Source organism: Drosophila subpulchrella, chromosome 2L (assembly GCF_014743375.2).
Source record: "Drosophila subpulchrella strain 33 F10 #4 breed RU33 chromosome 2L, RU_Dsub_v1.1 Primary Assembly, whole genome shotgun sequence".
Lineage (NCBI taxonomy): Eukaryota > Metazoa > Arthropoda > Insecta > Diptera > Drosophilidae > Drosophila > Drosophila subpulchrella.
In genome coordinates, this window is record NC_050610.1 from 8,844,671 (window position 1) to 8,869,762 (window position 25,092).

Here is a 25,092-nt window from a genome sequence, read left to right on the forward strand (position 1 = left end):
ATTAATTCGATAACTCACCGTTGATTTTTGGAACCATGACCAGAAAATGATAGTGTATAAACATGATGCGGTATAAAGGCATATGGGTGGTTTTGGGTGATGATTTCGATAGGTAAATAAAAAATTATATGGCCAATGATAGAGTTTATTTATTAAATACCAAAATATTACAGCATACATTTTTTTATTAATATTATTCATAGTTTATTACAATAAGTGGGAGATTTCAGGCGGGGGAAAGCAAATTTTGTTACACGTTTATAGACTCCACTTTCTGGACATTTAATTGGGACATACAATATACTCTAGTCTAGCATAAGTTTTTCAAAAATATTATCTCATATTTTTGCTTCGTTGGAGCTGCGTTCTGCTTTTCAAAATTGATTGCTAATACTATGAATTCCGCTGTTTGCCAATCGTAGAGCTTACAACTTATGACTATTTTATATAGATAGTAATTCAATATGTGCACTTTCTACGTTCTGTATTTATGTAATTTAGGTGTGTTATCATAGCTTAGCCAAAACGTTGCGATAGTCCCTTCCGCTGCGAATTAGTTCGTTACGACCGAGTATTTGCGGGCCGTGTACTGGCTCTGCCTCTGATAGTGTTGCACATTATGCGAGGGCACTAGAATGTTGCCTAGTACAAATGAGAATTGTTTATTAGTAAGTTGCTGAGTAGTTGGTGCTGTGTCCCATTTAAATTTTTTGCTAATTAAGATCACCTTTTTATACCCGTTACTCGTAGAGTAAAAGGGTATACTAGATTCGTCGGAAAGTATGTAACAGGCAGAAGGAAGCGTTTCCGACCCCATAAAGTATATATATTCTTGATCAGGATCACTAGCCGAGTCGATCTAGCCATGTCCGTCTGTCCGTCTGTCCGTCTGTCCGTCTGTCCGTATGAACGCTGAGATCTTGGAAACTATAAGAGCTACAATACTGGGATTAGGCATGCAGATTCCTGAGATTCCTGCGCAGCGCAAGTTTGTTTCAAAAGAGTGCCACGCCCACTCTAACGCCCACAAACCGCCCAAAACTGTGGCTCCTACAGTTTTGATGCTAGAACAAAAATTTTAACTGAAATGTATTGTTCTCATCAATACCTACCGACTGACCTAAAAAAAGTTTGCCACGCCCACTTTAACGCCCACAAACCGCCCACAAACTTCAAAAAATCGTAAATATGAACGCGGATATCTCGGAAAATATCAAAGATAGAGAAACGAGATTTCAGATTTAGATTCCGTAGGCTTGAGCGCAGCGCAAGTTTATTATGCGAATATGCCACGCCCACTCCAACGCCCACAAACCGCCCAAGTCTGTGGCGCCCACAATTTTCATGGTAGATAAAAAATTTAAACTGAAATGTATTGGTCTCGTCAATACCTATCGATTGATTTAAAAAAAACTTTGCCACGCCCACTCTAACGCCCACAACGCTTAAATCTGTCTACCGCCGGTAGGTGGCGCATTTGCTGCTTGCATATCTCCATTTTCCTTTGGTCCCTTTAGCTGAGTAACGGGTATCTGATAGTCGAGGTACTCGACTATAGCGTTCTTCCTTGTTTTTAACTTTAGCCGCCTTTCAATTAGACAACATGTCTTATAAGGGGTCCCAACATTCCAGCACGCCCAAAATGATGACCCTGCCATTTGGATCCAAGTAAAACTGAGCTCTGATTAGCCCTCTGGTTTCACACATTCGCGGGAAGCCCGTAATTACCCCAGGTACTATATAATTTTCGAGGGTTTTTTATTCAATCAGAAGGGTCGGCGAGTCCTCAGAGCCCGAATTAAGTCGAAGAGGGCATTAATAAATCAAATAATCGTGTGAATTGAGTTCTCTACACCCCAGTGGTTCAGGCATATGAATTTCTGTTAGACCGGTTAAGTTCATATACTCAAATTAATTTGTAAAAAAACATATTTAAATCAAAACGGCGGGATTACATTCACCTTTACAAGGTTCTAAGGCCAAATCATTCTTATAAAAATGATCTTACATTGAAATTGATGGGCCCCAAAAATGTTTAATTTGTTATGTTCTTGCTAACTAGTCCCGAAACTTGTAATAAAATTAAACAGTTTAACAACTCAAGCGTTTCCCAGTTCCCCTTTTGTCGAGAACTACCATATGTCTTCTGTGATCCCATGTTTACCAATCAACCCACTCGCAACTGAGCTGATGGCACGACAAACGCAAATTAGCCATAAAATCAACAAAATCCCCAAAAAGACAAAACTCCATTTAGGAGGGGCAAACAGAGGGTTAAGACCCATACCACTTCCACTTACCTGAGGGGCACGGTGTGTCCAGGCAAGGATTACGTAGCGAACATGTGCGTCCATCACCTTCATAGCCGGCTGGACAGGAGTCACACTGGGCCCCATTCACGGTATCGTGACACTGAACGCCTCTGCAAAGGGAGACACAGATTGTTGTTAATGCGATCGAGCAGGAGTATGGAATGGAATGGGTTGGGATGGGTTGTGTGTGTGCTATCCGTTCTGGGCATATTGTTTATTATTATTAATACCGACAGCCAGGAACAAACAGCAACAAAAGACTGTTAATGTTGGACACAGTCGAGCATACAAAGGCATACATATTTATTAATGATGTTTAGTAGAAACGGCTACACACAAAAGCCACTGAGCTGGGAAAAGAGAAAAGTATGGGGAAATAAAAAAAAAGAAAAGGTTGCCCCGCAGAGGGATTTTGGAGGATCCGAGGGTCACAAAAGCACCGACAAAGCGCACTTCGACAAGCGACAAGACATGTGGATTTTTGGATGGCGTTTTCCCCGCAGGAAGACAACGGATCCCGAAAAGAAAACAAATTACAATTACAAGAAAATCTTATTAAAAGCCAGCGAAACACAAATAAATAAAGGAACGGGGCATTCGGAGTGTGTGTAGGCTGCGATGCGGATGGCCCCCGGCCAAATCACAAAAAACATCCAAGTGCATTGTATGCATGTAAATTTCTCCGACCGTTTTCCTTATTTATGCTCCAGAGTGTGGGCTTGCTTATGGCTCTGCAAAATATTTACATATCATGACATGGTCATTAGTTCGCCTCGGTTCGGGGTTACAGTTACACGCCGTATTGGCCCACCGGCCAAAGTTCCAATGTTCCATCTTCATCTTCATCCATTTTCCTCTGCAACTACAGTCCGCTTTGCATCCCACTTTGTCAGGACATAACTCATGGCAGTCCAATTTCCTAGGAAAATCACCCATCAGCAAGAACTACCGTGCCCAACTGACCCAGAAGCCATAGTTTCAAATATTTTATGGCTGAGCTAAGCACACAGTGCGTTTTCGCCTGCCGGAAGTCTCAGTCTTCGAGTTTGTTTTTATAGACCTAGCAGAGTAGAGACTTGGCCCTAGCTTCCCAACTTCCATTTGGCCCGAGGAGCAAATAATAATAATGATGAGGCAAACAAAGAAGGGCTTCCACTGACTAACCTAGTCCTAATACCCTTAAATAAGACAAAACCCTTTTAAAAGGCTAACTAAATCATATTTCCAAATTATGCATATTAAAAGTTCCATATGATATTTTCCAAATGACTACAATTCCATATTTGGATTAAATTAAATCTAAATCCTACATAACAAAGCTATTCAATAATATAATATGTGTAACTTCTTATTTTATATAGTGGCTATTTAGGCAGCTCTTCACATAAATACTTATTTTGATATTCGAAATAACAAATAAAAAAATTATGAGACAAAAAAACTATTTAAAAGTTGTAAATAACATTCTATAATTTACTAAAGTTTAACATTTTCAATTAATTTAGATCTTAATCCTTAATTTCAAATTTTGGTAATTATAAATGGGTGTTGAAAATGTCTTATATAAGGTTTTATAACTTGGGTAATCTCATAACAAATATTATCTTTAACTTCCAAAGACCATATTATATTAACCATTCCCATTTTAAACAGAGTATTATAGCAACATTTGGTTGGCTAAAAAAATGGAGTCTTGAAAACTTGAAGTATTGCGTTTGTTATTTCTTAGCGCTGTCAGTTGATGAGATCCATCAGCTTGGGGCCCTCGAGTTTGGCATATCCATGGTGGGCAACAACACACTTGTCCCGATCCCCGGCAGAGTGCGTCAATTTGGTTCTTGGGTTCTTGGGTGGAAGCATTTCGGGGCTTGCCTCTGACTGGCTAGGCGCAATTAGCAAAAAGTGTTAAGTACTTAAGTGGCAAGCGGTCCGAGTCAAGTGAGTTAGGTCCCCATCCAAGTTGGATGCTGCGTAGGGGTTTTCGCTTTCCGGCTGCGTTCCCAGATGCCTCCTCCTCCGCCCCAATCTTTTGGGCCAGCCCCCCTCTTTTGACCGCCACTTTGCGCTTTTCTGCTTTGTTTCAGTTCATTCGACCATATTGTCTGGGTCCCCGGCTAAGCGGCATCGTTTGAGTGCTGGGAAAATATCCAGTCAAGCGCAACGAGGAACGCATTAGCATTTCAGTTTCAGCCGCCTCTTGGTTGGCATGACGGACCAAGACCCAATACCCAATCCTAAACCCAAACCCAAACCCAAAGCCACTTGCCTTGTCTTGACTGCCGTTCTTTCTGAACGTTCTTTTTATTAACCACGCATTCATAATTCATAATTCCAATTTGCTGGCTTGGACCCCGATACCCAACGAGTTCGAGTCCAGTTCAAACACCGTCCCAAGGAGCCATAGAAGGAATAGAGGGCAGGTCCCTGAGAAGGAGCGGGGTCTGAGTAATGTGTGAACATGGCTCTGAAGCATGCAAAGGCTTTTAGCAATGGGCTGGGGATGGAGATGGGGATGGGGCTTACAAAACTTTGGATCAACACGGATTACTGTGGTACAAGTCCGAAGTATTCAATATTATTATACTTAGGGTTTGTCAGGGCCCACCAACAATCACATATTTTAGATATCCCCTTGGCCCGTTTAATGGTCTATTAGCCACTCGGTTCGAACGCAAAGCCTATTCTTAGGGTTTACTTTACCGCTCAGCTATTAACCTCACCCAAATGGCTTCTAATGGTAGCGCATGCAAATGCTCTCTAACAACAAAAGAGCCAACAAACACTTGGCTGCCACTCGAAGGAGGGCTCCCTTTCTGGGGGAGAATCCAAGCATCCAAGCATCCTCAATCTTCAATACCATCCCATACCATCCCAGCCTCCAATCCCCAATCCTCGAATGTGGCGCACGCTTTGGACAAACTGCAGCCAACTGCCATAAAGCGGCGTTTATTTTGCCACAGGCCACTTATCTGCGAGGTTGACTGGGGCTCCAACTCCAACTCCATCTCCATCTGGGACTCCGGCTCCAGCTCCAGCTTTTCAGCTCTTTGGCTCGGGCCTGATCTCGACTTGGCCCGGGCTTGTTTTTGTTTTCATTGCTGCGCCTGCGCATTGCCAAGACGACCGGCGTCGTAAAATGTTTATGCGGCGATACGATATTGCAAACTCCTTACGTGGGATGTACATAAAAACCCTATTAGGGTATTAACTTAACAGTAGACTTAAAATAAAAGTTATTTAAAGTTTATAGTAAAAGTAAACACTAGTAAATACCATAAAAGGCAGTTAATGTCGAGGTATCCAAAATGAAAGGGATACATTTCGACTTAAATACAGCTCTAATTATTATTAATTAAAGATGTTACGAAGCCTATTTATTTTTAGACGTGTATACGAGGTTCCTCATTTAAATAAAAACCAAACTACTTTCCATAAACCTTTTTATGATTATTATCTGAGTGATAAAAGGGTAAGGGACACTAAACAACAAAAATTCATCGACTTCTACTTTTATATTTTATATCTTAGCTAAATTTTAATTTCATTGCTGTTGATTAACTATTACCTTACTATAATCTTGATTTATCATTTTTCAAAGGGTTACTTGTAAGGAATAAAAGTTTTGTTCAATTTTGTCTTGATCATCTTTCATACTAGCTGTATTGATATGAGTATCATGAAATATCATCCATTTATGTTGAGTACCCAAATAATGATCTGTGGTGGGCTTTAATTAATGTTTTCAAGTACTAATCGTCCAATGAACTGATCATCATGATTGCAATTTCACTCGGTATAAACGAAGGCCGGGTGGGAACCGCTGCCAGTCGACTATTAATTTGAATTCAAGCAGTCAAACGCTGCCTGAGCCGCAGAGTCAACAGCCACGGCAACCCAGGTGGAGTAACAACAAAAACAAAAACGACGACGACGACTTGGAATCAATGGATCCATTTTTTTCCGATGCGTAGGCGAACTTGATTCACACTGAGATATGCGTTCCACCGAACTTTGATGTTTCGAGCTGTGAACCAGCTAGCCGCTGCTTCCACTCTTGGCTTTTCCTGCTTTTACCTGTGGCTTTAAACGTTTTGTTGCTTGTTGGGCCCAACAGAAAGAGAGGGGATTGGAAAACTTAGATGTGTAGAGGAAAACTGAGAATCTGTGGGAAAGTTGCCTCAATCAAAATGGAATTCTGTCGCGGGAATTGTCTAACATGCTCGTACACATGTTGCAGCTGCCATCGAATCTGCCTAGGAATCACACTCCAAATCGGTATCTCCGATCTCTAGATGGTAATATTATCTCCCAAGGTTCGTGGACCTGAAGCTTGATTGCATTGCTGATTGTTTCGTCAAATGCATAATTTACATTGAACAACAGAAGTGTGCGCGGTGAAAACTTTCTGGGCAAAGGCGCCCGACTGTCATCGGCCTGGGGCTAAGTTATGATTGGCTTTTCAGGTGGTCAGCACTAACTGGGATTGTACCTTGGGAAATGGAAAGTGCTGGGCGAAATCGAAATGGGCATACAAAATCTTGGAAATATCCACACGAAAGATACAGCAAAGAGAGCAAAACCCTTATGTATTTATGGTGTATCATATGACCATGCTTAAGTTCGGAATTACTGATGGCAAAAATGTTAAAAAGTCATGATAACCAAAAATAAGAAATGAATCTACAGCAGCATTTTAAGAACTTACATAAAGCTATCCTATAAGGTCTTAAGACTTAAATCGATAAAGTTAACCAACATCTAAGGAAGTGTCATAAGACTCTAACATTAGATCAAGCTACAATTCCCCTTTTTAGTTCCTGGAAAAGATTTTCAATCAATTTAGAGCGCTACTATGACTCTTAAGAACCAAACCCTCCATTATGAAACCCATTATATAACCCGATTCAAAAGAGACCATCAACGGGACGCCACAGTGACAGGGATATTGGGACCTATATAAGGCCGCCATAAAACACACACGATAGCTGCCACAACAAAGGATCAACAGGTGTGCATGTCATTAGCGCAAGTTTTACGGCCTTTTAATAGAATCCGATAGTCTTCCAAAGACCCCGAAAGAATGAGAGTCGGAATCAAAGTGAAAATAAACAAAGCGATGACCAAGTTGAGATGACATTTGGTGGGTTCTAAATTAAAATCATTGGGTTTTGGGTCTTTCGGTTTTGGGCCTACCACACACATTGACCACATTTCATCGATAATGAAAGATGACAGTAACGAGTCGGCGTCGTGACAACATTTAAGGCAATTTTATGCAAATTAAAATACGGTCAGCCAGGGGCGCACCTTGCCCGCAACCCAGGCAAACTAAAGTAAACAAACCGAGGCGATCCGTAGACACCTACAACACACAGTTCTTAGTGGGTCCCCCGAAGCCCGTTCTTCTTTCCAATAATTTACTCAAATTTATGGCCCAATGGGAGCCTATGCGCGTGGCCAGGAGAGGTTAGGCGCTCACTTCTCGCATTTCTTAGGGTTCTTGGTCAGGGAAAGAATAACAGAAATCACTTTGAGTGTCTTGACACAATGAAGTCAGTCGGTCCTCAGAATCTCAGAAACCAAACTCAACTGTGTGCGGGTTCTTTATTCCAGCTCACATTTAACTAATTTATGCGGCTGCTTCAAGTGCCATTTGTGGTCCAGACCTCACAGCTTTCGGGGTTCTGTACTGCCAAAGGTTTTGTTGCATTTTGTCCGACAATATCTACAAAATATTCCTCTTCAGTTCCAGCTCCGTTACAACGCATAACTTGTTATAGTTTTGTTTAACATATTTATGATGCAGGCATTCGAACTGCCCGAAATAATGTTTTTATTAGGATCACCAGCAGTGATGTGGGTCTTTTGCATAATTAGTTGGGTTTGACACAAATTTGGCAGCGACTTGATAACCAGCGCCAGAACAATATTTACCTCTATATTGATTTTCGATTGTGACAAACTCTTCCGGTTGGAAACTGACAACTTCATATGGAGTGTGGGTGGTATACGAAGTGAAAGATTTCCCTGGTCTTGGTTATATGATTATGTCAGCAGGCGACTGAATTATAAATCTATATATTCAGATGACCAAATTTCTATTTCCAATCGCGCTGTCTGACCTCATTAATAATCTTAAACAGATCAAAGAGATCATTCGATAGATAAGTCCCCTCTTCAAAGACCATTTGATTATTTATGCAGACCTGATAATGCGTAAGAAATGGAAAATCTCGCAGTGTAAGAGGGGATTAGGAAGTCTCCGCATTCGAATTGACATATCTACGATCTACAAAGCTTATCAGATGGGAAGAGGTGAGAATACAGGTTCCACAGTCCCTCCTCACATGACTCAGAACCATTAAGCCCAATCCACTTACTCTGTTCTGGGTAACCAGCTTATGTCCATGGTCTCCTGGCTCCCATTTATTCGTAGAATTCACAGAGTAAATAAAGGCCTAAATGTGTCTTCTTCTCAATGGCCATCACGTGCTTATCAATCACAGATATATATGTAAATATGCCCGAGGAAGGGGTCGGAGGAGCTTGTCAAGGAGGCGCTGGGTTGCTGTTTGACTAGATCATCAAACCATAAACAACATCAAATTGCCATTAAGGCCAAATGCAAATAATTGCACAGTCAGGGCAGGGATAAGCCTTTCGGATGGCGGTGCTTTTCAAGCCCTCGGAGCCGCGGCATGACAAATACAATTAACATGGATGCGATGGCCACGCCCCTGACGCCATTAAAAACTCCACAAGCCGCGTTAATTTGGTTCGCACAGGCGCACGAAGAGCACACGCACTGGAATATTTAGCTGACAAGGATGCAGGACGGTATGGACTTACGGATAGCACATGTGGTGGGCGCAGGTAACGCCCGGTTTACAGGTCTTGCCATCGCCAATGAAGCCAAGGGGACAATGGCCACATCTGGGACCGGCCGCTGAGTCTAGGCACTCCACTCCTGCAAAATATACAGAAAATAAGAATGTAGATTAGTTTTGCAAATGTTTAACCTTGCGTAATTTTCGACTAATTCGGAATAAATCAATTTAAAGTTAATAAAAAGTCCTAAACCCATAAGCAAGAATACTGATAAAAATTAAGGGTTAAATAAATTAAGAACATGTACTAATTTTAAAGAAAGCATTCAATATTTCTCAACTTTTACATTTTCATAAGCAAGAGTCATAATATATTAAAATTATTACTTCAAGTATTTTTGGGTTTACAATATCAGTTGAAGGCGTATATAGGAAATTACAACTAGAAATTATTTCTTTACAGCTTTCGAAAATTCTCCAAAACTGTCATTAATAGGCTTTAAAGATCTAGAAATAATATCATGCTATATATGAAATTCCACCACGTAGATACATAGCTAATATATTATTTGTAATTGGCTCATTACAAATTCTAAATGTTATGGACATGCAAAATAAAACATGCCATGTAACCATGTAAGATAACTATTCTGCAAACATATTTTCTAATATTATCTTAACACCATTTCCCTTATAATTTTGGGTAATCGCACTTACCAGGATAGCAGGGATTGGCGGATCGGCAGTCGGGCTCGATGCGTAGTTGGTTATCGCTGAGGGGGTTCTTGCAGCCGGCACAGTTCTCCAAGAGCATCCGCAGGTAGGCAATCTCCTGGCGCTGGTGGGCGACGTCTTCGCGGAGCAGCTTCACCAAAGCCAGTAAATCGCTCAGCGAGCGTGCGAGGGCGTCTGTTTGGAACAATGAGTGTGGAGCACGGTTGAGATAAGTCGGGTTCGGTGGGGACTTTAAATAAAGCAACAATAATTCACCAACACCCTCCACACCCTGAACTAAAGTCGGCGAATGTGTGTGGGAAGCGTTCAAGCGTCTGACAAGATTAAGGTCTAACCGATGCAAAAATCGCACTCATTTCAATGGAGTTCGGAGTGGGGACCCTCTGATTGCAACCTAATCCGCTTTGTCGCTCCAATGGATCCAGGATTTCGAACAGCTGCTAATGCGTTCGGCGTTTTAGTGCAGCTTAATGCAATGGGACAACAAAGCCGGGCACCCAATCCCTTTCTCTACACTCTCTATAAAGGGTCCCTATAGAGATGAGTCAGTGTGCTGATTAATTGAAGGTAAGGAATAATTCAGGTACATACTAAATTTATGCATATTCTGTGTGTAGGTTTCTGTTGAATTCATTAAGTTTAATTTATTTTTAATAAATTATTTTGGCATATGACTTAAGGTGTCGTGAATTTGTGACCGGAAGTTAACATGACCAATATATGACTGCCTACATTGGAACTGCATAGCTCTTCTAACAGAGTCATCAACTAAACTATCAGATACTATAGAGATATCAAATTTTAAATGGTTATCCCGGTAAGGTCATACAAATTGCATTATATCGCTTATAGATCTGTCATCTCTAGGCCTCTTAGGTTGTACAACATCGTGTAAGACACATGGCAACAACTAAACTAGTTCAACATAGTGGTCGGTACTACGGGCACATCTGTCTGACTTTGTCGGTTTATGTGGCCTGTGTGAGTGGCTCTGGGTGAGTTTTGAGTTTTGTCAACATTGAATACGCCGCCGCCTTAACGCCCAAACGCATCCGTTCCAACTCGGATCGGGGGCCTCTCGTCCCGCTCGCTCCTCCATCTCGATCTCGGGTCCTCGCCCCAGCAATCTCGATCTCGTTTTGGTTACATTTGGCAACCTTCGCTTCTATCTGGTTCGGCGGCGGCGTGGCCACGTAATTCATTCATTACGATTTGCCGTTGTCGTTGCCTTTGCCTTTGCGATTTATATGCCGCCCCGTACTCATGTCGAGTGCACTTAGAAAACTAAGGCGCTCATATATTGCATTATTAAAAGAAAACGGAAACAAACCTACTCTTAAAAAAATATTCATTCTAATTTGGGCCTATCAAATAAATTTGAATATCTGATGACTTCACAAAGCTAGCCACGGAAGATCAATTTGATTGACAACTATAAAAAGTCCCAAACAAATTTTATATATTGATCGCTAATTGATATTCCTAACATTACTTAACCTCACCAAAAATGGCATTTGTTTTTTAAGTGTACAATCGAGTCTGCATGTCTAAGTGTAGATTGTGTGGGTACAGATCGTAGCTGGCTACCAATTTGGTGTCTTTGCTCTGAGCCAGATAAATAATAATTATGCCGGCTCGACACCAGGGAATTTACTATATCGCATATGAACCGAGTGCACAGCTTATGCATGGCTTTGTCATATCTCGGCGTTCATTAGTGTTTTCGCTCTGTGGGCGCCTCGTAGACCCCATCCTCTGCCGATATTACCCTTTTCTTTGTGATCACTTAGCGGCGACTTATTGGCCAAGGCAGTGACATCGATGAGGGTACTTATGGCCATATTACACAGACTTAGATATAGATAGTGCATGGGTCGTTATTAATTGCTTGCCAGATTTATAAGGCATTAGCGAGTTAAGCGAAGATAGTTTACGGCGTTATGCTCAAGGACAAGCGAATTGGTAATGGAGAAGGGTTTACAAGGGTATTAGCCTTTAAAGATGCTAAGTTGTTGAACCTTACACATACGAGATCACTTAATACTTCCGTTTTATGTTGTTTGTATTTCTAGAGCTAAACTATTTGCGTATCGATTTTGCAACCCACATATTGGTTGCCTTATAAAGTACCCTTTTGGGTTAACAATCAATGTCAGCTCTTTTATTTTGACAGATCCAAATTCTCTTCTTTTTCAAAACAATCAATTCTGTCAGTGACCAAATTTAATTATCTTCAGTTTGCGATTTATAGATTTTTAAAACCTTAAGTATTGGCGAGTTTTAAGACTTTGTAATGTGTGTCATACTATTATTGTTATTTTCTAAAAGTCTGGTTTTTTTTGATATGATTGCAATTTGAGAATGTCACTACCGATTTTCAAGGCCTCGTTCATTCACTTGCACATGCCATTGAAATCTCGAACCCCCACTCGATGCAACAATCCCCCGAATCGGTTCCCCAACCCACACACATACCCCATTTCAGGTTGCTCCGCAACATTTGCTTAATTGAATTATGTTCCTCGAGTGACATAAACGCCAACTGACAAAAGCCAAATAATTTCATCAAAACGAGCATCTAAGCTAGCAGCAGCCCAACCCTCGGAGTCGTAGGAAGCCCTCGTTTTGGAAGGGGACCACGCCTTTGGGCCCAGATCCGTTGACTGCCTCGACTGACTACCGACTGACAGTTGATAACCGAATGCGAAGGTGCTGGGTGGTTCAGGTGAGTGCCGGGCAACCTACCTTCGCAATCGCCATTCAGAACGGGAATGTCGCCGCGCTCCACGTCCGTTGGAACCTCCTGGTGCCTGTGGTCCGCGACTCCTTCCCTGGCGATGGTGGGCTCATACCAGCCGCGCACATCTCGCTTCTTGTTCTTCTCTGCAAAGATTGAGACACGGGGAAAAATATAGAAACATTAATGGTAAATATGAAATGATACAATATTAGTCAAAACAATTCATGTAACAATCAAAATAAAACGACCTAATAGATTCAGTCAATGATAAATATTAAATGATCCAATAATATTCAAAGCAATCGATGCAACAATTAAAATAATAGATTCAGTAAGAGTAAGAACACACATTTTATCCATATATATAAAACTCTGTATACCACTTTAAGAATCAATAGAAAGTTAAAACCAATAAAAAATACATGTTTAACAAATATTCTTTTTCTAGTGTTGATTTGTGCTAAGAATTAAGTTTTGGCTAATGTGACCACAAACAGCTCCAAAGAAATCAAATTATTCTTTTATTTATACTACTAAAGCCAATCTTTGCTAGTTTCGAATGAAAGAACATGATAGGATGATCGTCAATTTGTTGGGTACCTTTTACGGTAATGGTAACAAAACAAAATCAAATAAATGTTTAACAGCTTATGATTCAGATCATAGAAATACTATTAGAGGTTAGTCGATATATACCTTCAGCAACATTTTTTAGTTTTTCTGAAAGGTTGGAATTATAAACCTCCAAAACCAAAAAAAAAGCATGTTAAACAAAACAATTCGATTCCATTCGAAAGACAAATCTAAAACCAGCCAATTTGAATAATATTTTTTCCAATGCATGCAGAATTGGGTGGGTCGTAGGGAGCCAAAGATTGTCGGGGATAACTCACCTCGCTCGGTGATCTTGTTGCGCAGCATGCGACGATTGCCACGCCGATGCATTCCCTTCTGGCAGTTGGCCCTCTGCAGGGAGTGCTCCATGTCCCCGTCGAAGTGCAGGGGATACTTGCGCTCACGGAACTGTCAATGGAAATGGTTCACTCACATTCAGTCCCACTTGAGTTGACTGAGCTGCCTCCACTCACCAGCTTGATCACCGGATCATCCATCTGGGTGTACAACTTGGCCAGGTTCATTTCGATGTCGTGATGCGTGCTCGCCTTGCAGTCCACATAGAGCGTTATGCGATTCTTGGAGAATTGCAGCGCCAGTGATCGGATGGTGCTCGTCTCATTGATGTTGGGTATCTCGAAGTTCCTCGACTCGGTGGCTCCATTCGCACTGATATCCAGGGTTACCCGCTGTTGCTTGCGGTCCAGGAAGAAGGACATCTTGTGCTTCAACATGGGAAAGTCGATCATGAAGAGAGCTTCTATGGATATGTGCAGCTTTCGACGAGGTCTAATCGATATTGATTTGATGGGAAAGTCAGACATCATTTTCTGCAATCGTTATTAATAACTAACCGTATGTGTCGCGTTGATATGACCACATCTCCCTTCCTTATAAACTGCTCCAGTTCAGCAGAGGCAACTTCAAACGAAAAAGAAGAAAAGAAAACATCAAAAATAATTCAGATAAAAACTCATTAAAACTCATAAAATTGTTACTTTCTCACTTTATTTTAATGGAACTATAAACATTGTAGAGGTTCCTGCCTTATCTCGTTTAGATTTCGATGATCAGTTTCGAAACTGTTAAGAACAACTTCCGTTCCACCGTTGCCACACATATTGATTACCAAATAAACAGCTAAATATAAACAGAGATAATACGGCTTTGGGAACCCAAATCATCTTTGGGTCATGTTTGTTAATCTCTTCAAGCAAACCGAGTCTTGGCCACTGGCTCTATTTGCCCACAAACATTGGCAAACGGCTATTTCGCCTGCCACGGATTACGACACTTCAGACAGGGAACATGGAACTATTTATTTTGGTCACCCAGAGAGATTGCCTTTAATACTTCAGGCGGTGTTAACCCAAATAAAAACACGAGACGCCGTATTTGCACAATCCGTGGGGCAAAAGAATCCATCAAGACGACTCTATATAGAATTTCACGCATTTGTGCGGTTATTTGTCATGCTGGCAGCGACCGACTTTTGACAGGCTCATGCCAGGTGACCTTCACGACGTGGACATGGATTTGGATATGGAAATGGACATGGACTTGGACCGGGGTTCCTGGGCATAAAAGTCGCGATATGCAGTCGCGAGATGGCCTGCGGCTCGTGATCGGGCTGCAATATCACCATCTACGGATTAGGGAGGTCACCAACTCAACAACCAGTGACCCGGCTGTCATTTGGCGACGTTTGCATTGGGATTTGAGTTCGAGATTTACATAAATCGCCAAGTTGTTCACCAAATATATGGCTTTCGGGCGTTTCTCGGTAAACATTGACAACGGTGCAGTCGCTTAGCTAACCATAAAAACCGTAAAATATGTACATACACTGCACATGTAAGAAATCATTTGGCTATATCTTGATTCATATGAATATATTGTTTTAATGCTAATCAAAGTCGTTTGTATAAATTTGGATCTATCAAAAATGCTAGTTTAATGCAATTAAAATGTAATAAAATATAAAAATGGAATAGCAGATCGCTCAAGATTTTAATATTTTAAAGATGTTTTTTTTTAACGTACATTCATTACAATTTATTTTTAAATAAAAGTTGTAATTACAAATTTTATAGAGTCCTGAAATTATATTATAAGTTGGAAAATTGTACAATTCTATCTATAAATATCACTTGCACTTTTTTATTTAGAAAACTTGGAATTCTTTGATTCATTGAGTCTGCCATGAAATCTTTTCTCAGTACATTTGGACAGTTGGTAAAACAGTTCGTTGGAATGCAGACTGCGGGGCGGGAAAGGTGGACCGTTGGCACTTACCTGGATCGAGTGAGAGTGATGCAACCTCCACAAATGTCAGCGCCAAGGCGGTCAACCCGATTAGCAGCACGCGCGTCCAATTCATCGTGGTCGCTGTTGATGTAGTCTTCTGTGTTGTTTTTGTTTGGGGTGTGGGGATGAAGGGCGGAGGAGGTACGGTACCGGCTCCTCACTCCAAAATCTCACCGTCCGCTGAATTATAAATATAAAGAAAGAAACGATAAAGCGAAGAAATTCAGATCTCGGTCCTCAGTCAGTGGTTGTTTATTTACGTTTAAAAATAAAACGCTGAGAAAAACGCATTGCGTAGCGGGGCGTAAAATAAAATCGCATAAAATAATAAATAAAATTCAAATTAAATATGTTTAGCTAGAAAAGAATTAACCGAGACACTAACAGAGCAATTGGTAAATATTTTGCAGCATTTTTGAGATTTTTAGGAAGAATCTTTAGGTTCCCCTTTAATTTTGAACTCCCCACTTTGCCGGAAGTACTTGGTCGGGTATCACCTAGATATATCAGCTCAAAATATATTTGTTTAGTTCGCCCCCTTATATCTTTTATCTCCTTAGCCATCTGTGGGCGTCATCATCATAAAGCATTTCGGAGCTTAAGTTTTATATTTCTTGTTGTAATTTTCTAGTGTGGATTCTTTGAGTTTCCTGAGATTTATGTTGGATATTTGCAATCATTCTTTCTTGCATGCCTCTTTTAACTTAAATAAATGTTTATTTAATGTGTGTTCTCCGATTTGTTTTCGCCTTGGTGTGTTTTCAGGTGCTTCCCCAGCGGAAGTTTTGAGGAAAAGTTGATGGGAGCCTAATGCTGAATTTTGGATCATGAAACTATTTCTTAGAAGGGCTGAGATCAGATGGGGCGAAATAGCCATAACGTAATAAAATTTATTATTTTAATAACTTGGCGAAGATATGTATAATCGAGAAATATTAGGCAACACTCTAAACGGCTTTGATCTGCTTTCTTTTTAAAACACCATTCATTAAGCGAGCTGAATTTATACCTTCTTTACTGATCATAAATTCCGCCTTTAACGATCAGTGAAATTGAATTGTATGTAGAAAGATCTGTAGAAAGAAGTACTGACTGATTGGTATTAACCAGCGGCAGTCGTAAAATTAATTGTAAAATATCCCCCAAAAATACCAAGTTGCAATTAGGCATTCGGCTCATCACTTGAGCGGCCACAAATGTCAAGAAGTGCTATAAACTGCATAACACACAAATCCAATTGATAGAGACTTTCAGGTTGATTTTTCAACTTCCCAGACATTACACAACTTTCATGCTTAAATAAACACAAGAAATGTGGCCGAGATGTTGTTGGCTTTGGCCCGAAGGTGTCCCAGGAATGTGGTAACGGTCGACGATGCTCCCAGCCATCCACATCGAGATTCACAGTCATAGTCAGAGTCAGAGGCAGAATCAGAGCCGGGCCAAAACCAAATGGCGTTCTGGCCATACAAGACACGACGACAACTTCTCCGATACTGGTCCAAAATGTTGACTGACAGTTATGGATTTATAGTGGCAGTTGTTATTGCTGTTGTTCACTTCTCGTTCTCTTGGCTACAATGTCACTGAGTCACAAGTGGATCTGTAGGCTGTAGGATTTCTTCCGTTTATGGGTGTAATCGCAATTACCAGAGCTTGGGTCTCTCCAAGTAATAAAACCGGTGGAAACGGTGGCAGATCACAGCGACTATATACTTGAGCTGAGAGCATTCGAAAGTATTTTAGGGTTTTTATTTTCCATTCGACAGATGGGATCTGAGAGTTCTTTAGTATGGAGATAAAGCTAGACAGTTGGCGCCATAAGGAAGTTAAAATAATGTTTCGAAATTTACGATATTCTATGATAAATAACAAATATATATCATCAAAAATGCTTGCTTAATTCTTTAAATAAATCTTCTATCAATTGAAAATGTAATTTATCTTCGGAAGATTAGACAATAAATTCCAAAGATATTACCAAGTTTTTAAAGGCGATTTCATCCTATCATTCCCATAAGTTCTAAAGACTTAAGTCGTCCGAGCTATTCATCCATTTCAAATTCCCTGAAAGGTTCTCAAAACTTAACCCAAACGCAATGCCCCCAGATCTATGCCAAGTGTTCATTGAAACGTTTATTAATATCCATTTAAGTTGCCCGCTGGCTACCGATCGAAACTCAGAACATTTCCCACCAAATGTCAACCTGGTAATCCGCCTCGAACATAAAGAAAAACCGAAACCAGAAGTGGAAACACCTCCGAATGTACACCTAAAAACACATAATCCCCAGGCCAGAAATTTATTAAATACTTTTTAATACCATCGGTTTGGTATAGATCATGCATAGGCCGAGCATTTATTATTGTCCAGCACCCACGCAGTCGTCAACTCGAGGCCCCAAAAACAAAATCTCGCCATGGAGACGCCAAAGAGTCGGCGGCAAAAGCCACAACAGCATCGTCCCCAACATTCACATCATGAAGACGACGCCACATCGACTTAATAAAGCGGACAAATCAGAAACAAAGTCCGTCTCCATAAACCGACGAGTACATTGATTGACATTTAATTAAGCAAAGGCAAATGCACACGGAAGCCGCAAACCAAAACCGCAACTGAGTAGGGTTCGAGATCGGGATCTTCACCCACTAGCCGGGTTAGAGTCCCACTGATCTGGACCGATTGAACAAGTTTAGCGTCACTGTCACAGGCAGTGACAAAGGCGTTTCTGGTCTATCATCAAAGGAAATTTGATGCTTATCGGAAAAGTCATTTTCATCAGATTAAATGGCAGGCCAGTGAGGCAGCGAAAGGGAAAAAAGAACCCAGGGTAGCCAGTTGGCAGCGAGGGTTGTTCAAGAGGTAAAGGTTTTTACTATACGGTAAAAAAGATAAGGGGAACTGAGTTCAAACCAGGAATGCAGCTTATTTTATAGCCACTTTGATAAAGTAAATATTTGAACAAATCTTAAATCCTATTTCATATCATTGCAAAGTCTGCAATGCAAACTAAGGACCTAAAATAACATTTTTATATCCTTTAATAACAAAATAACAAAATAATAATTGAAGTGAAAAAATTACCATTCATAGAAGAGAAAATAAACTAGTTACGTTGCCAGGTAAAGGAAAAAAGGAAGGCCAATTGCAAACATTTGTTTTTATTTCCTACCTATTTTATTTATTCAGATTGCTATTTACTTTGATGCTTTACATTTAATTAAGGCTAATAGTGGGTTAGACCTTAAGAAAAACCTTATTGGCAATATTTTGTGTGTCTCGCTTATAAGATTACGTGTTAGAATATGATTTCATACTGCTTTCTTTTTCAACTCATACGAGAACTGAAGACTATTTTGCAAAAGTACCCTCTTTAAATCGGGGCTTTGATCAGCAAGGCCAAACAACTCAATTGTCTTTGAACTATTGGATGACTTAATGATACACTCTTGTGTCGGCCCTCGTATGGCATTAGAAATTCAAATATTTTGACTCTTTTATCCCGCTTGCGCCAGCATGCAACCGCGGTGTCCACGTCCCCCAGGGCGTTTAAAACGGCGCAAAAATTAAAACGAAAAGAAAATCGCTCGCGAAGCTACTGCGCATGCGCGGCGGCTCAAACCGCGCAGCTCCGATCGGCGCAGTCGCAGTCGCGTGTGGGCAGGACAAGTTTCGCTGCCGCCGCGGGCGTCGTGTCACTGAAATCAAATCAGCCGCGCTTAAATGCTCAGCCTCAGCCAAAAACTTCAGTTCGAGTTGCGGCTCCGAGTGGCTGGCAAACCTGCTGTCAGTGGCTGGCTTGACATGGAAAAAATCTATGCCGGCGCCTACGCATCACGAGAAAAGAGTGAAAAATCGAGAGAAAGAGCGGGCCCAGCTAAGCCACTTAGGGAAATTCTTCGGCGGATTTTCATTTGCAGCTAACTTTCTTCAGGCTTTGTTTAATTTTTTCCCCGCACTTTATAATTGGACGCAACAAAGTATCTATCGAAATGCGCTGAACTGAATTGATTTTGTGGAGCCTTATAAATTGGTTTCATCATAATAGACTTTGTATAACTTCCGGCGCGGGGCAACCATTTTTTCGATCGTTGTTTTCAAAGTGTCAAGATTAAGATTGGAGTCACAGTCGAGTTCAATAGTCTCGGGCGGCACTTGACGTCCTTATTTTATTGATTTCTGTATTTGTATCGATTTGAATTTCGGCCCGGTCTTTTTGTCGGTTTTTTCCCATTCAGTTTTTCACTATTTATTTTCCACAAATATGCAGTAGTTGACAGCTTGAAATGCTGCTTTTTCAGGTGTTATATGGAGTCCTATTTCAAAATATTGAAAGGTCTGTCAATTATAAACCGGGTGATGGAGATTTCTGGTATGGTAATTGCCACCTGCCAAGTTGCTCAATCGGAACAACAGAGTATATCAAAATGATTTAAATTGTAGGTGTAAACAAAAAGATTGTTATAACATTTTGAAAAGTAAGGTCTTGGCTTTATTAATCCTCTGCCAGAAAATTTTAATCTTATGCTTATATTCATTTTTAGATATACATGCACTCAGAAAAAAAATCAAGTATTTCGTGCTTGAACCTAGTATTTTCGGTGTCAAAACTTCGCCAAGCATGGAAAATACAGAACGCGAGAACAAAATACTACTTTTGAGCACGAATTTTCAAGACCGAAAATACTAGATTTAAGAACCTTTCGGTCTTCAATCAAGTATGAATAATTCTTAAATCAAGTCATATTTGGACTAAAAACAAGAACGATTTAATAATAAAGTAAGAAATTTGCAGGCATGATTTAAGGACGAATAATTCTTAAATCAATATATATATATTATGAAACTAAAATGAGTTTTTATTTTATGCTAGTAAGAGAAATAAGTATTGGAAACTGAAACGAAATAAACGAGATATATATAAATAATATTAATATTTTAAGTTTACTTACGACTTGCCGCTCACGGGCATTAACACTACCTAATTTATGCGCCTTATATACTGAGTACTTTCAGAATAAACAGTTGGGAATTATTAGAGTTGGCAGACATAAAAACTCCAAAATGTGCTCAATATGAGAATTTTTTGAGCACGAACGTTCTTAAATGTTAAGCATGCAATTTTTCTTAAATCAAGACTGATTGTACTTGTTTTTAGCACGGTGTTTTTCCCTGAGTGTGCGATAAGCCAAACATACATGATGAATAAATTACAAGTCATTAACAAACATATTTAGATAAATGTAGCCAGCAGCTAGAATATATTCCAAATCGTATTTTATTGCCATTGACTCTTACAAACAACATGCTACGAATATTGCCGCTATATAATTAAAAGATTTTTGCCAGGTGTTTGTTGGATAGACACACCTCACTATCATTCGTCTTTAAAAATCTGCATATCTTCGCAAAAAATATATTTAAAGTGAATCCAATATAAAAGGTCTTTCGTCTCCAGATTATAAATGATATTTTTCATGCCCAGATTAGATTTTGTCTTATTTTATGTTGGCGATCTTGTCAAAACGTTTGAGAATGTGTTTAATCTGTCATTAGGCCAAAACCGAAAACCCATTAACTTATGTTGATGAACCATTAAAACGAAGTCGCGTCTCCATTCGGCTTAGATTAGTTTTGAAGCCTCTGATCCAAACAACCAACACAAAAAGCCTTAGCTTCTTTTGTGGCTGAGCTTTATTTGAATTGCAAATTTTTCAGCTGAAGTCAATACAAAGCATTAAAATTTGTTAGCCTGATTTGCCACATAAGGTCGTATATCTGCGTCTGAATGACTTTCCACTGACGATGCGCTAATTTGCTGGTGCAACAATTTTCCACTTCATTTGCATTTGTTTATGAACTCATAACTACCTGCCAGGCGGAAATTCCAATACCAACAATGGCAATATTATTTATGTTTTAATAATGTCAAACTCGAGCTCTATAAATGGCATTACCATGTCTGGGGAGTCTTCTGTTTTTAATAAAGGGGTATCAATGTTTGGACAGAGCCAACACAAATACAAAAACTCCATTAAAGATTTTTTGTCACAACGTATTACATAACTTAACTGGTCAATCTGAATTGACCACAATATTTCAGGGAAAGTATCTAGTCTATTGTAACCAAAGCCTCATCACTCATACCTCTTACAAATGCGATCCCCCAAAAAGTGTTTACTACCTCTTAAAGACGAATACCCCTCTAGGTCCCAACGCCACTGCCTTGAATAATATATTCAAATAATAAAATAACCGCAAGTCTAAAATGTCTCTCGATCGGGCAGTTATAAATTGTTATGGGGATCTTTGATGTGGGCGTCTTTAAATTGAATCACTTTGAATAAAGTAGCAGAGCAGATCGGAACCCAGCAGAAATAGCAAAGTGATTGGGAAATCAAGACAAATAAAATTAAGTGTATAAACCGTTGTTGGGGATTGTGGCCAGCTTCATTTGGTCAACATCATTAACAATCCGGGGCTGCTGTTTCGGACAGCAATTCTTATTTGGTGGCAGCAAATATTCCTTACTCTTCCCTTATATGGATCACATAATTATACTTCTCTCAAAGGCATAAACCTCAATCTGCTCGTTTAAATATGTGTGGAAAGTCTGGTAATTAATAAATTATGACTCGACTGCGGTATTTATGGCGCCAATGCAGATAAGATCTTAAGATCCCCCATAGATTAATGTCGCTCGCTCTCTGTGGATGCCACAGGCCGATTTAGCTGCTAGATTGCGGTTGACTTGGGTGTGGCTAATTAATATGTATCGATAGTATTTGAATTACAACAACAATTAGCATGATATATCATCAGATATAAAATGTCGGTGAAATGAATCGAAATCTGGTGGGGCGCTTTTGAAAAGTATTCATTAATTGGCCTCTCAACAAGCTGGTGATTATCAACCAATAAAAATGGATGAAAAGGAGTTTCAACTCAATAGGTGTAGAAAAATATATTTTTGAAGTTTTTGGTTAAAATCATGATATTATAATTTATTTTGCAAAAATATAATACCGAACTTAAATACCACACAACTAAGCCCAATTTATTCTTCTTTTTTAAACATTTTTGAATGCATTTCGGAGTATATATATTCTTTTTTATAAAAATCATTCTGCCATCTCAGTAAAAACTTAAAACAAGAAACTAACATTTAAGGATGCAAATGGTTTAGTTTTCAAAAAGTCTCATGTAAATTTCAAACTGTTTGATTGTCCGAAAAGTAGTATATTTGGTGGGTGGTATACCCAAACTATATGTGATTCCAGATAGATTCTAGATTTGCGATTTTCCACTCTTTTCCTTCGAGAACAACTTAACTTGTGTAAGTTATGCCATGGCCACTTTGAGCACTCAACTTCCCTAGGGGAAATGACCAGACTAACCCAGATTTTGGCCTCACAAAAGGCACATTTATAGCACACTCTTGAGCGCCAGCAGCCCGGGGGTCTGGAGGTCTGGCCAACCTTCACACTCACCTCTTGGTCAAGGACGTTGCTCGTGCTCAAGAAGTGCCCCCACTGCCGACTTGCAGATCCAAGTGAATTTTACTCGGCGGGACGGAACTGACAGCTCCTTGTTGCTGGCTTGTTTGCGCCACTTGTGGCTGTCAACGCGCAATTTAGAATGGAAACGACTTGAGTTATTTTTACGAGTATTTCCACACTTCCGCCGCTTCCTGGACGACCGCACAGACACTTTTATTAGGTATTTCTGATGACCGAAAGATCAAACAAATCGCAGGCTCTTCACACTAAAAGAATCGATAACGAAACGGATGCATTAGATAATTTAAACCCTTCTCAAAATCCCCACAGGTATAAAGGTGGAATGGGGACGTGGTCGTCACACGCGAAGATTTCGTGGAGCTGATTTTTATGGGATCGGGAATTGAGGATCGAGGCGAACACGCGACGACGATCCTCCAGCAACGACAACTGCTCCAAAACTGACTCGCCCCGTTCGTGCCAATAAAAATTAAAACACTTTTATGCTATTAACGGCGAGAAGGCGAACGCGACGCGATCTCGGACACCTTGGAAATTGAAGTGGAAATGGAGGATCGGTGCTTGAGGATCGGTGTTTTATATATGGTATATGTATATGGTTAGAAGACTTGTATCCCATCGGTTGATTCGAAAAACACACTTCAAAACAGTAGAATAACGATCTATCGTTGGGAATGATTTATTCCGATTACTGATCACCAATCGCTGATCACCTATCGAAGGACCACGAACACGTACCGTCTTGTTCAACGTTCCAACGCGAACTGAAACTGAAAATTTGAAAATGCAAAGGGAGTGATCGTCGTTCTGCGTCGCCGTCGACTGAGGCAGCGGCAGCGGCGTTGACTGTGGCAGCAACAACTTGTTGTTGCCTTTCTGCAGTTTGTTTTTGTTCTCAGCTGTTGACGTGTTGTTGCTCTTGGGAGAAACGCGACGCCGCAGCAGCCGCATTTTGTCTTCGTTTGCGTTTCTTTTGATTTGACGCGTGAGTAAGCCGCGACGCCCACGTGCAAAATTTGCGTAAACATCGGCAGTGTGGCCAGAGTGCCGGCAAATAATTGAGGAAGTGACTGGAAAGTGGTAATGGACTTTGCGATATGATAACTTCCTTGGATTTGGAATCAACTAACCAAGGCGTAATCTGGAAATTATTAGCCACTTCATAACTATGGCAGGAAATTAAAAGTTAAGACAAATATACTAGTCTAATGCTGTTTTATTTTATAGTTACGACGCCATTTGTAATCAAATAAGTGTAAACAATTAAATTAGCCGAACTGATACAAATTGCTTAATATAGTAACAATTATCTGATAGCCGGGGCTTTTTGTTTTGATATTTACTCTTTAAAAAGTGTGGCCAGAGTGCCGGTAAATATTTGAGGAAGTGAGTGGAAAGTGGTAATGGACTTTGCGTATGATAACTTCCTCGGATTTGGAATCAACTTACCAAGGCGAAATCTTGAAATTATTACCCACTTCATAAATATGGCAGGAAATTAAAAGTTAAGCAAATTTACAAGCCTAATGCTGTTTATTTTATAGTTATGACGCTTTTTGCAATCAAATAAGTGTAAACACTAAAATTAGCCAAGCTGATACAAATTTCTTAATAAAGTAACGGTTATCTGATAGTTGACGCTTTTTGTTTCCATATTTACTCTTAAAAAATCATTGTCAAATTTTCTAAAAATCAAAATACTTTGATAAATACATATTTTAAACATTGTTTAACATGGTTAGATAAGTTTTTCAGTTTTCTTTTAAATTTTGCCTAAAAATTCTCAAAAGCCAATTTGGATAATCGCACCTACCTTTGTAATTGTCTTATAGAAACGCTTAACATAATAATTAAATTATTTTTTTATTGACTCATTAATTTGAGCTGCCCCAATTGTGGGGTGTTTGAGCCATTAAACTGAAATTCAATTCCGAAACATGCTTACATTGTAGTTTGTTTAAGGCCATTAAATCGTTTTCATGTGAACCCTTTTTCGATAATGCGTCCAGCCTTGTTTTCGACCTCCTCCATT

At 39.9% G+C, this 25,092-nt stretch overlaps 1 protein-coding gene across 2 annotated transcripts; it reads right to left on the minus strand.

The window, feature by feature from the left end:
- Positions 1-167: 167 nt before the first annotated feature.
- Positions 168-23,927, minus strand: LOC119547178. Of its 2 annotated transcripts, none has more exons than XM_037853912.1 (11): positions 23,799-23,927; positions 23,031-23,305; positions 15,525-15,716; positions 14,084-14,150; positions 13,703-14,018; positions 13,508-13,637; positions 12,620-12,757; positions 9,857-10,048; positions 9,162-9,279; positions 2,301-2,422; positions 168-642 (listed from the first exon to the last, which is right to left on the minus strand). In XM_037853912.1, the coding sequence occupies exons 3-11, from the start codon at positions 15,607-15,609 to the stop codon at positions 554-556; spliced, it is 1,257 nt and encodes a 418-aa protein (XP_037709840.1). In that variant the 5' UTR covers positions 15,610-15,716; positions 23,031-23,305; positions 23,799-23,927; the 3' UTR covers positions 168-553. The 2 variants fall into 2 exon arrangements, with proteins under 2 accessions (XP_037709840.1, XP_037709839.1); XM_037853911.1 differs by having other exon boundaries at positions 23,701-23,816.
- Between the last annotated feature and the right edge of the window lie 1,165 nt (positions 23,928-25,092).